Raw genomic sequence first — 13713 nt, forward strand, 5'->3', positions numbered from 1 at the left:
GTATTCAGGGACCAATGGCTAAACTATGTGCTCCTGTGCAGCAGTAATTTGAACAACTGTATGAACCTATTGCATGAGCTTGATGATAAAAGTGTTACTCTCTTTTGAAATGCTGAGAAGCACCTACCCTGGAAATAAAAATTCCTTTAAAAATATCAACTGTAGTAGAAAAGCTGTTTGGATTTGACACAAGTTTGTCTTGAAAAAGTTCAAACTTTTCTGGATTAAGCTATGAACAGCATTAACAGAACATTAAGAAATAGCTTACACAAGAAACATAGATTTAAAAGGTTTTTACTGCTGTCTAATGCTTCAGTGAGGCTTACAAAGAGAAGAGGCGGTGAACTAAAACTGCACGTTAGGATGGCTTGGACACAGTTTGTGAATTTTTGCTTAGATTCTATATAAATAAACATTGTCTCTACACATGTCATGTTAAGATTAAAAGAAATAAAATACATTTTAGTTCAATGAGAATAAAAGTGACAATTTAATATAATAGTGTGTGTTTAACACATGTAAGATGAACCTTAGACTGACTTTTATTTCTGCTTTTTATATATTTTTAAATATACATTCTTGCCCTTAACCACATGTGCTTGCCTGACATGGAGCATTGCTTGGCTATGAATTACTCCACTGGAGAGACCTTGAACAAATATGAATTTTATGTTTGAAGGGTGTTTTTATAGTAGCCGTACTGCTAACGAGCAAGACTAAGGTGGCCATCAAGGCCACATTTTTCAACACTGCAGGTGGGTGAACAAAATGGAAATTGTAACTTGAACTGAGTTAGTGCACATCAGGCTTAAAGAATGAAATGAGCATCTTTCTGCTACTCTTCTGTGGAACTCACAATTCTAGTTGAAGCATGGTGATTAAATTACAGAAAATATTCTGGCAGAAAGAGTTTTTTGAGTGGCTATAGAGACATTGTCTATTGGCATGGCTCCCACTGAGAAGAGACAAATGAATTCGGTATTAAAGTGGTTCAGACATAGGAACTGGATGAAACAAACAAATGGAAGGAAAAGACCCAACAAGAAAACACAAGAAGCAGAGACCCACTGCTTAGATTTTTTTTTATCTGATTATATTTTATTTTTATCCTTTAGAAGACTGTTTTCTAATGAGAGACAGAAAGGGAGTGGATCCCTATGGGAAAAGGGCTGTGGGGAGAAACTGGGAAGAGGAGAGGGAGGGGAAACTGTAATCAGGATATCTGAGAGAAAAAAAAAAAGCTACTTTTCCATAAAAGGAAAAAGAGAAAAAAAGGAAGCTAAGGCATGTGCAGAAGAAGTAAAAGTATATGCCAGGGTTGATGATGTGACCAACAAAGACAATCATTGAAACTCAGAAATTAGTACAGCATTTTTACTTAAAGCATTTCTGTATCTGTTTGTTTGGTTGATTTTTTTTTTTTTTTTATGGTAAGAAACACCACACTCCATTCATTTGGAATACTTCTCTGGGAAAAAAAGTAGTAGTTTTTCTTTCTTCCTTCCTTAGTTCCTTAGTTGTATTTCTTCTACCCAGGGGTGTTTCTGTTTCTTCTTCTAGGAAAATCTAATGGATAGTTCAAGTTGTAGTTTACATGCCACCTACTCTCTGAAACCCTTCAGATCTCTCCTCAAGCTTTAATCCCCCACCCCCATCTCATTTCAAAATAACAGCATTTATGTTCGGATCTTAAAATTGGCACCTAGCAAATCGCAACCTGGTTCCTCTCAGCACTGACTTGCTGAGCTCTATTTTTACCTGGCATCATACAAGGCAGCAGAGGGAAAACCAACTGGACACAAATCCTGCTAGCTGTGGTGACGCCTGTCTGTAACTGGAGCACCCAGGAGGTGGAGTCAGGCTGATCCAATTCAAGATCATCCTCTCAGCTACATAGTGAATTCAAGGGCAGCCTGAGCTCCAAGAGACCACGTCACAAACATAACAAAGCCCTTCCCTTGAAGGAGCTCTCAGTTATCTGTGCGTAGCAGGTAAGTCACACCACGCTGGCAAGTGCACTATGCAAAGCGTGAGCAGTGCACAGTTTTAAGGGGGCTTTATGGCCGTGGTCCAAGGCTAGCTGTGAGAGAAAACGCCTTCTCACATGTGGCAATGACAACTTGCGCTGTGAAAATAGGGCCACGCCTCTTCTCAGCATCACAACCCCTCACAAGTTCACAGTCATGACCTGTCCACAAGATGTGAACAGGGAGAAGTCTAGTTTTTGTCTCAAAGATATTCTTTGTTTCCTTTTTAGTAGTTTGGTTGTTTCTTTGACGTGGCGGCCCATTAGTTAGCCCTGGTGGGCTTCCAAGTCCCCATCCTCTTGCCTCCTCCTCGTTTTTGAGATTACAGGACAGTGCTGTCCCATCTGGCTCCCAATATCTTAACTTAAAAATCGTCCCACTTTGGTTTGGTTTTATTTGTGCCTGGGTCTGTGCCATTGAGCGTTTGACATGAACAAGTAAGAGTTTTCTTTGGTTAGGTTGATCAGGATAGTTGACCAGTTATAAGAAAACCCATTTCTGCATCATCCTTCTCTTTTTGATTTTGGGTTTGTCTTTAATTGTTAATGTACAAATGTGTGATTCCTTAATTAACTAGTATAGGGAAGTTTTAAAAATAAAACAAAATAATAGGATTTGCTTATTTTTGAAAATAATGTTTTTTTTTTTTCCCTTAAGGAGAGAAATACTGCAAACATTAACATTGACCTTAAATAATTATTGCCAAGTTAAAATGAAAAGCATGGATTCTTTGGCATTCGACTAGTCTATAGCTATCTTGTTGTTACATGATAGTGTTAAGTCATGGTTTGTCAAATATGTCTTTGAAGCCAAAAGCCCTGAAAGGCTTTCAGTAAATCAAAATTGCATTTCAAAAAGCAACCCCTAAGAGAAAGGCTTGAAAACATTACACTAATAAATCCACATAGACACAATGCTTTCCCAAGAGCTTCAGGACAGGCTTGCCCTATGCCTTTTGTCTGGCATCTGTAATGATCTGCAATTATGATTTTAATCCCCGTGTTTTCTTTCCAGGTATGACATAAAGAGAACAGTATTTAATTTAAAGGGCACAGAAATTCACATCATCACTATGAATATAGTATACAGTTTACACATTACTACAATGAAGACATCTGTTAGCTAATTACGCAGCTCCCTGACTCTGGTTCTCGAAAGTTCCGAAGCTCACTCTCCTCAATACCATATGCCACAGGGAACAGTAAAGACATCTGAATTCAGATATTTTGAAGAAATGTATATTTAGCAACTGAATACATGCTAAAAAGGAATAATTTACAGCAGCGATACCATTACATTTTTCTCTCCAGTTTTCTAGATGCCATCTGAAATGCAATGATAAGTACAGATATGGAACATTTACGACCTGGCAAAAAGCATGCTCATGGTGGGGCACACACTCTCTGCCCTCAAGTAGTACATAAGCCACCTTGTCACTTGTATGGGGAATCTTGCACTCAAGGATGACGTTGAACACAGCGAAATGGAACATTTATAGAAGCTTGTATTTTACAATGTTCTTCCTAACCTTTTCAGACTTATTTACACCTCTTTGCCTAACGTGTAGGTAGCAAAAATATTGAACACATAGCATTATAAATCACTAAATCATACATAAAAGAAGCAGTAAGTGTGCATCTGCATGCATTTATACTCTACAATTGCTATCAGTGGGGCCTGATCTTTCCATTGTGATGTGTCTTTTCTTTTCATTTTGAAAGTATCTTAAGACTGCTGTGGTACTTTGCTTAAAGTCACATGCATTTCTTGAGCAGGTCTCACCTGTGATGATGCATGCATATGCCAAAGTCCATCTAAATTAATTAGTAAATGGGACATTCATTCCTCTTCATGCAGACTGCCCTCTCTTAATATACACTGGCAGCTGATGACTGTCACAGGATTTATTTATTTGCAAGTTACATCAATAACTTTCTTTGAAAACTTAGATGTGATAATTGATCAAGACATGTCAATATATTTGTTTGTTTGTAACACTTTTAATCATAACCTAAATGTTTTTTTTTTCTATTGCTATTTCATAGTGCTAAACAAAATGCATTCAGATTTTGGAAGGCATCCATGAAGTTATCATACAGTCTTCATTCATTTATGTTCTTTATTGTTAAGAGCTAAGAAAAAAAATGGGTGAGTTATGCAATTGCAAATAAACTTGTTTCAGCTGCAAATTTAGAATGAAACATAGCATCAAATTTTTGGACAGTTCAGACCCTATGAAAATGAGAGGATGGCTTATTTGGAGCACACATCTTTCTTTGACTTAATATTTCTGACACTATTCTCTGTTCAGAAGTTTGATCTTCAAATAATTCATCAACTCAGCTTGCCTTTGAGGATGTACTTCCAAAAACAACACCAGGGTAGTAAAGAAGCCTAAAATTGGATGTAGAAAAATCTTAGGCTATTTGAAAGATGTATCAACAAATTGTTTATTTAAATAATAATTAAAACTGAAACAGAAGCTTCCATCTGTGACATATTTCAGTAGAGAGGGAATAACAATTTTGTGTAGTTAAGGTGACAAATTAATGCTGAGTTAATTAGAATCCTGAGACAACTAGAGTTAAAATATCAATGACACGTCATTAATTAGCAAGAAGATGCATCCTTTGCATTTCTGTGCATGCTGGAAGACCTAAGGAGGGGTTCTTGAAGTGTTTGAGTGTAGTGCCAATGAAATGTTTTATAATGCAGAAAGTCTTAACCGTTTTTAACTCAGTGATTCTCAGGAAATCATCTTCAACCAACAAATGAGGTATTTTCTGAATTATTTTGTGTTATACTTTGCTCATTAAACAAAGAGATTTGCATTTCCTAAGTGAGGTGTGTGATCTGAAAACGGTTTATAAATTCACTCTCATTGAGTTGAAAACATTTAAGTTCTTTATGCAAATAATTAAATTTTATAGGGTGGAGACAAATTTAGCTGATCCATAAAGAAATGGTTTAGAAATGTGTCATTTTGTTGGTAAACCACGTTCTGAATGTCACTGATCTCTCTCTCTCTCTTTCAGAAATCATTACATGAATGATAGCAGAATCCCTAAAGGAATGTGGAATCAGGAGAGTCCCATGTCTTAGTGATCATGCAAAATATTCAAGCACAGAATGAAGAGACATTTTATTAATACTATGTTAAGACAATGCTATTTTCATGAGGTACACAGTTCTTTTATTTATTTATTTATTTTTCTTCTTGATCCTTCAGAACGCATCTAATGCATGTTCTCTTTTGTGCTGTCTTAAATTTTTGGTTGGCTAAAAGCATTATGCAAGTCAGAGTTAACTTAGATAATACCTTTAAAAGTAGGGGTGATACTTTTTGTTTGACTTCCTCAAAGGGAAAAACATAATTCATATCTTGGAGTCAATAATTAACAGTTAACGATGAATAATGTAACTAAAGTAATATACTAACTCTTACACACTGAAAAAAATGTGAAAAAAAAGCAGCACACAGTTGGAATTTTAAAACAAATTATATAGCATAACTGCAAGACAAAAACCTACTCTAGCTTAGAAAACAGCTACTTTTTACTGCATATTTGTCATTGTACATTTAAATTATAGTTTTAATAAAATACATCTTTAGATCAAAGCTGAAAGAAGACGTCAGTAGTAGATCAGTGTGTTCCATTGCTCTTCTGGATGATGGGTGGTTCGTTTTTACATTTCCACAGACTATTTCACTCAGTTTCATTTTCCTTATTTAACTCCTCCGGTACATACAAACACTAGCTCTGGTAGACAAAACATCCTTGAATCCAATCACGTTTTGGAATATTCGTCTGCGTACTAAATCCATGCAGTTCATTTTCAACCCTCGCTTCAGTAAAATGGCTTTGCTGATGCAGTTTTTCTCCTTTCAATGGCAATACGGCAAGTGACTTTTTATTTATTTATTGATTTTATTATTATTTTTTATTTCTCAGGCAAAGAAGAAAGCAAAAGAACCCTCAGAAGAAACAGTAAGTCCGCTGGCTTGAGTATCTACGCTGGCTCACCTGAGATCTCTGTCAGGTGTTGATAATCTGAAGAAAGCCTTTTGGGAAAGTTCCTCATGGACTTAATTTAAATCGGTGGAACCCAGTTGAACTTCCCACCATTGTAAACATCCTCACAGTGCCGTGAAAATGTTCATGTGTATTGCATTTTTTTTCCAGTTATTATCTAAGCAAGTTTGTACTTGTTTGAGGTTTTGGGAGACAGCGCGGCTCAGACACTTCTGGGTGCCCTCTCAAATTCGTGGGTCCTCCGGTTTCTACCTTTCTTGCTCTCCTGCATGTGCTTCCACTTGTTGCTGTTCCCTTGAGAGTGTCCTGGCCTCTGCCGGCGGTGCTTTCGGTCCCTTTTCCACACTTGTTCACAGAACTCATCCATCGTGTTTAGGTTGGGGTGGTTGAGGAGCTGCATGAAGTCTCTGTACCAGACCTTCTGGCTGGGTGTCATGCTGTTGGACACTTCTTTGGTCTTAGAGCCGTCTCCGTCCTCATCCTTATGAAGCAGCTCTTCCAAATGTTCGGTGTCGATGACTTCCAGGGTCACCTTGAGAAGGGTTTGCATGAATCCGTGCTCTACAGCGTGACACAAGTAATTGCCCGAATCCTTCTTTTGCAGACTTCGGAGCAGGAGCCCTTGTTCTGTCCTGATGATGTGATCACCCACTCTGACCTAGCAAGGAAAAGGCAGGGTAAGGCATGCAGATTTAATAGAAAGGCAAGATCTGCCACTCCTCTTTAGAAGAAAATTAGATATTTTTTGAGGTAGGGTTATAGAATTTAACATTTTTAAGTTAAAATTAAAAAAAAAAAACGCATAGGCTGCGGAAAGACCTACAGAGTCTGTCAATTGCTTTCAGATCCATTTAAAAACTGCCCCGACACCACTGTATTTATATAGAATGTCTTACAGTCATTTAAAATACTCAGGATAGCCAAAGAAAAACATACACTTGCATTAGGAAGCAAGTGTAAAAATATGACACAAAGTCAATATTAGATAATGAAGTAGAAACTAGAAGAACGTAAATCTAGAAAACAATGTATTAAAATAAATTCATAATATGATTCGTAAAGAACAAAATGAAATATTAGCGTTTGAGCAAACAAAAAATATTAATTAAATCATATATTTTAGGTTTAGTGAATTATTTATCAGTTCACAAAGTCCTGGACGTGACATAATATGAGGATACACTCTGAAATATATCCAGTCTCACTTTTTCTTTAAGTAAGGTTTGTAAAAGGAAACTCACAAAGCATAACCCAGCAATATGTAAAACAAGTTTACATTTTTTTCTAGTGTAATTTCCACAGTTTAAAACTCCTTGATATATCAGAAAAAATCCTAACAGGTTGTTTTTCTTTTGTATTCATATTGCATTTGTCAAATTATCTGTACATAACACATTTTATAAAATTTACAACTGAATGAAACATTCTGGTTACCTTTGTTTAATACTTATAAATAGTTTTTAAAAACTTGGAGCTGCCTGTGTGATTTTCTTCTCTATGTAAGTTGTTACCAGTGTAGGGGGAATTGTACCTATTGAGACACTCTTTCTGGGGCTGTTTTAATAGATAATACCAAAAATGATGGTAGGATTCAATTTCTTCACACTGAATCAAATGCTCAATTCTATCCCAACTTCTCATTTGTGGAAGAAGAAAGGTACAGCAAAATTCAGTGGCAAACCCTAAAAATACTAGGGAAACTTGATTTTTTTTTTAAAGCACACAGTGCTTTATCACTAACCATGGCAAGAAATAATGACTATAAAATATATGCCCAAAGTGCTTCCTGGGCAGGAATGCTTACCAACTTACATTTGTTTCTCATGGGTAGCCTGCTATAGAACCAGCCCATGCTGCGTTCTTGTCTAAGGAGCTATTGTTTGGTTCAGTAGTGTGTTGGAGTAATCAGTACTTTTCCTTCCTCTAAGTCCACAGTACTGGGGTACCAACAGACATATCGGATGTAAATAATTCAGACAACGGAAATACTGTACCTCTTCTTTTCGATCTTCATTTCTCTTCTGAAACTGCCAATATACCAATGCTCTCTGGGACTTTGGACTGCATTCCAAGAACGTGCTACTATTTTCTACTCCATAGATGATTCTCTCTTCAAGGCTGTGCCCATGGTGATTATCTAGCCAATACGAGAAAACATTAGTTAGTAACTTCAGTTTTCTAAAATATTTATTTGAAAATTCAGAAGATAAATTGTTGCCTACTTAGGAGCCAAATTCACATTGATTAAAGATAGAAAACATGTCAAGGTTGTCAGAGTGCAAATAATTGCCTCAATGGATTAGTCATTTTGTTTTGGGTTTTATATTCAGAGATTCATCTACAAGCAAGTAACATCACATGGACAGATTTGCTCATGTCATCATAATCTTGCATCTTTATACTTTGTTGCCCTGATGCACGGAGCCGGTTTGTTACCTATTTTTCTAGCAGAAAGGTTCCCAGACTGAACTTTTGGAAAAAGAAGCGATTTCTGAGAAGTTAGATTGTCTCTTTTATTTGGCTTTCATCTGTGAAATTAAATTTACCTACCAATATTTATCTAGCAATTTCGCAGAAGGTGGAATTCAGGATGTTTCTACTCCCCATGAATAACCCCTAAATAAGTCACAAGTTTGTCCTGAAGACCAACTGGTGTGAAATGTTTGGGATGGCTCAGGAGAAACTCACTTAATTACAATGCAATATGGTTTCAATTGTCCTTATTTTAAAATGACATACCCTTTGTTATTTTCCAGAGTTAGACTATGGACCATGGCAAGAACACATAATAAAATGCAGCAATACAAAAATCTGTTTCCTGATTAAGTTTCTATTATTTTACCCTTTATGTAACCTCCTTCAATGTGGTAACTGAAACACAGCTCAGATCAAAAGTATGACACAGAGAGGCTAGGTAAAACTCAGCGAGAGAACAAAACTCTGTATTATCTTGTGTAATCCTGTTTCCATTATGACATCCTGGACAATCTGGAACTCATTAAATTAATTTAGAAAATAATAAATATATTTTCACATGCACAGAGAGCTGACAGTGTAGACAGACGAAAATTTTCTGCTCTCTCCTTCAAATTCAGCCTGGAGTTTAATTTTAAAAATGTTTCCCCTCCTCTTCGCCATCACTTTGACAGTTTTACTCTTGTCTTAATCAACTTAGTACTTTTGTCTGTCATAAGCAATACGATTTGCTTATGCTAGGTTAAAAGCCTTTGAAAACTACTTCTATTCCAGTCTCCGCTGTAGCGTCTGCTTTCCACTGCCCAACTCTCACTATGCTGCAGGCTTCTACCACATCACCAGTCTACATGCCTTAGCCTCTTCATGGCCTCCTTATAAATCAGGGAAGAACTCTTATGAAACCGGGACGTATCTGTCTATTCTTGGTAAATGTCAATAGCCCGAAAATAGTAAAGATGCAATTTACAGTGAAAATAAATGGCAACAATGAACTGATTCTATGTCATATTATTTGGCTTCTTTACATGTGTATGTATATGTGGACATTAAGTTCTACAATGACTGTGACAGTCTTCTCCCTCTACATGCCTCAGTGATGTTCTCTTAGACATCTGTTCCTTGGATAGAGGAGAACTGCTATGTGCAGCAGAACCTGCAGAATGTGAGATTCACAACCTGCTGTGAATAATGAGAATGTTTTGCCATGGAACTCCGTAGTGTTTATATCAAATATATTTTTGTTAATAATTCTACAGTGTAAACTTGCTTGATCAAGAAATCCTTGAACAGCTGGGAAGATATTGTTCATTAGATCTCAGTGCTTGAATTATAACCTATGTGACATCACAGTAGCAGAAAAGTCCCACTAAATTTTTCTTTATAGTCATGTCCTCTAGGCCAAATCCTCTTATGTTGGAATCTATAATGAGGAAGGATTTATCAGTAGAACTCTAGAATTTGTTTTTGCTAACACATCTTTAAGAAAACCAATACGACTCGAATAACAGAAGAGCTCTTTTTTATAAGCAGATAGTCTGTGGATTGGAGAGATGGCTCATTAGTTAAGAGCCCTTGCTACTCCTGCAGAAGACCCCAGGTTTGGCATCCAAATAGCAGCTAAAAACTGACTGAACTGGGTGATCTAAGGTTGTGTTCTAGCCTCTTTGGGTACTACACATATGTATATGCAGACAAAACACTCATGTGCACAAAATAAAAAACAAAATATGTCTAATAGCATTAAAACACAATATACAAAATTCTCAAAGAACTCATCAAAATATCACTATCTGAATTGTCTCTTTGCAATTAACCTCAATAGTCCCAATAGTGCTGGGAAACCAATTCAGTTAGTCTTTTCCAGTAGTATCAAAACTTTCTCAAGTAGCAAGAAAAAAAAATAATCATCATAATAACAGATAGTTCCTTATATTTATAAAAGCAGCTCATCTGGTTCTTTCATAGTTATGTCTCACAAAACCATGTACCTTTTAACAGCAAATTCATATCATGTTGCTTTTAATTCAACTTAGTAATGTGTAATGATTCTCTTTAAGAAGCATAATAAGAGTCAGGTCCTTAGTACCTGAGTGTCAAAACAGCACCTGGTTACATTGGTTCATGGCTTTGGAACCTTTTGTTAGTTTGTTTTTATAACTATTCTTGCCAATACCTTAAGGCCTCTTTGTCTATTGAGTTGACCGTTTCTTTCTCCGCTTTCTCCAAACAGAGAGAAGCATCTTCTAGCTAGTAACCAGTGACAGCAAACTTCCTGCTCCGATAACCATTTATCACAGTCAGCCTGCAGATGCCCTGTTGCAATTCTTTGGTTACAGATTCTCCTATTTTGTGTTGTTAGCTTGATTCTGCTGCATCAGCCAGAAATACAAAGTCTAAATCTCCATCGTGTTCAGGCATTTTTGTTAAGCTCTCTGTAAGAGGATCTGTGTACCATTACAAACTTCTCATTTGGGACTAGAACTTTCATGTACGTGGCCTCAGGCTAATACCACACTACTCTTCGAAAGTCAGATGCTATGACGTTGTCATATTTATATTTATTTCAGTTTATGCTTTATAGATGTTGCATAAACATTCTAAACATGATGATTAGGAGGCAATAAAATATGCATTATCTGTTTTGACTTTTCTTCATCAACCACCTGCAAAAATGTTGGAAAGCACAGAAAACACTGAAGATGCAACTGACTGCTTCACCCTCTGGCTCGTCCCCTCATTGTTTTTGACCTTCTTTTTAAAATTGTCTTATTAATTATTTATTACAATTTATTCACTTTGTGTCCTGGCTGTGACCCCTCCCTCATCTCCTCCCAATCCTTCTCTTCCTCCCTCTTCTCTTCCTATGTCCCTCTGATGGGGGGAGGTCCTCCTCCCCTTCTATCTGACCCTAACCTATCAGGTCTCATCAGGACTGGCTGCATTGTCTTCCTCTGTAGCCTGCCAAGGCTGCACCCCCAGGAGGAGGTGATCAAAGAGCCTGCCATGGAGTTCATGCCATCCTTTTTTTCTCTCAAAAAATGCATATGCAGGAGAGATGTTCTTTCCATCAATATCTTCTCACAGTACTAGATATTTTGATTACTATCTGTTTTCAAACATACTATTAATTTGTAACAGCAGCACATGGTGCTTTCATTGAACACTCTGAGAGGTCTTATGGAGCTGAGGTCATAGTTACTGCCACTGAGTCAAACACTTTACTGAAGACATGCTGTTTTTCACTAAAAGTTTCCCGAAGGATATGAAGTCTTACATATTTCAGATAATAATCTGAAATCTTACTCTGGATCAAACAGCTGACCTGAAAGCAGCTGTCCTACAATACACACAATTAATGGATAATTTATTTTATCAATGGGGATGGGGAATCCAGGGGATAAGGAGGAAGGCAAGAGCAATACTTCACGGCGCTGCTTATTGTATTTACGCCACAACATTCTGAGTTGCAGGGTTTTCTGTGTGCTTGCTTTTGGGAAATGTAATTACCAGCTTTAGCAATTACTGATATTCTTTTACAACAACTGGCTAGTAAAAATGAACTCTCTTATCCTACCCATTCTCCACTTTCTTAGAGAACACCACTCGGCAAATGTATAATATGCTCACATCTCAGTAAACGTGTTGTCACTGATTACATGATGGCTTTTGTTCTTTGAGTGTGCCTGTTTCTCTTCCTTGACATTTTTTTCTTTATTTTTGCTTTAGTAAAAAAAAAAAAAAGTGAATAGAAACTATCTTGAATTATCTTGAATGTGTTATAAAGATTCAGAGCACTTACAGAATATGTAAAGTTATAATTTTTAAGTGTTTTTTAAAAAATATATCTTGGGGACCCAGTGATGCAGCTTCTGTGAGATGAATTGTGAAGCAACAGCTTTGGGACCAGCCATAAGCCTGGGCTACTCTGTAGCTCAGGCTGGCAGGAAACTCACAGTCCTTCCTTCTGACTCAGGACTCCCCAAATGTTGGGGGTTTAGGCATGTACTATTACACTTACTATAACTCCTAGGTTAACTAAGGAAAATGTTTAAATATATCCTTGTCATCTATTAAAAATGAAGGGGAGGAGGACCTCCCCTATCAGTGGACTTGGAGAGGGGCATGGGAGGAGAAGAGGGAGGAAGAGTGGGCTTGGGAGGGAATGAGGAAGGGGGCTACAGTTGGGATACAAAGTGAATAAACTATAATTAATATAAAAAATAAAAATTTAATTGAAAATGCTATGATTTTATAACTATACAACTGGTAGTCATCTAACACAACCGGTCCTATTTTGCTAATAGAACCTCATATAGAGACTACTTATGATAAGGCCTAATAGGCTAGGGTCAGAAGGAAGGGGAGGAGGACCTCCCCTATCAGTGGACTTGGGGAGTGGCATGGGAGGAGATGAGGGAGGGAAGGTAGGATGGGGAGAGGATGAGGGAGCAGGCTGTAATTTATTAAAAAATAAATTAATTTAAAAAAGAAACAAAGCAAGCAACACTTTCACAATCTAAATTTCTCTGGCTATAAAGTTACAAAACTTTACAAAAATGAATCACTACAAAACTGTCCATTCAGCATTGCAGCCAGTCCTGAAGATACCTCATAAGCTAGGGTCAGATGGAAGAGGAAGAGGACCTCCCCTAGCAGTGGTCTTGGAAAGGGACAGGGAGGAAATGAGGGCGGGAAGGTGGGATTGGGTGGGAATAAGGGAGAGGGCTATGGCTGGGATACAAAGTAAATAACCTGTGATTAATATTAAAAAAATAAAATTAATATTAAAAAAAAAAAACCTGTCCATCCAGGCAGCTTGCTGTGCTATCACAAGGATCCAGAGTTAAAATCTAGCACCATGCCTAGGTTTTTAGCAGGCTTTCTTTCCAGTCTTTGTATGTATGCAGGAGCTACACCCCTTACACATCCGATACACTTTTGAAAGAGGTACTTATTTGTCACATGTATCTATGATACACATATAAATACATATCCTTTTTTTTTTCAAAAAATTTAAAGTAATTTTCTTTTCTTTTCTTTCTTTCTTTCTTTCTTTCTTTCTTTCTTTCTTTCTTTCTACTTACACTTTTGTGACTTGTTTTTAAGAGAGACACATATTAAAAACAAAAAAATCAAATACCCATGGGGGAAAAACAACACAGTAGAAGTAGTAATTA

General features: G+C 36.9%; 1 protein-coding gene across 4 annotated transcripts in view; it reads right to left on the bottom strand.

Annotated features, from left to right (window-relative positions):
- Positions 1–1398: 1398 nt before the first annotated feature.
- Sema3a (semaphorin 3A) overlaps positions 1399–13713 on the bottom strand; it is a 483245-nt gene continuing 470930 nt past the window's right edge. For all 4 annotated transcript variants that reach the window (XM_060374188.1, XM_060374185.1, XM_060374186.1 and 1 more), the window contains 2 exons: positions 8056–8198; positions 1399–6719 (listed from right to left, as the gene is read on the bottom strand). In XM_060374188.1, coding sequence (XP_060230171.1) covers positions 6264–6719; positions 8056–8198 — 599 coding nt within the window. In that variant the 3' untranslated portion in view covers positions 1399–6263. The remainder of the gene's footprint in view (positions 6720–8055; positions 8199–13713) is intronic.

This window comes from Meriones unguiculatus, chromosome 21 (assembly GCF_030254825.1).
Source record: "Meriones unguiculatus strain TT.TT164.6M chromosome 21, Bangor_MerUng_6.1, whole genome shotgun sequence".
Classification (NCBI taxonomy): Eukaryota; Metazoa; Chordata; class Mammalia; order Rodentia; family Muridae; genus Meriones; species Meriones unguiculatus.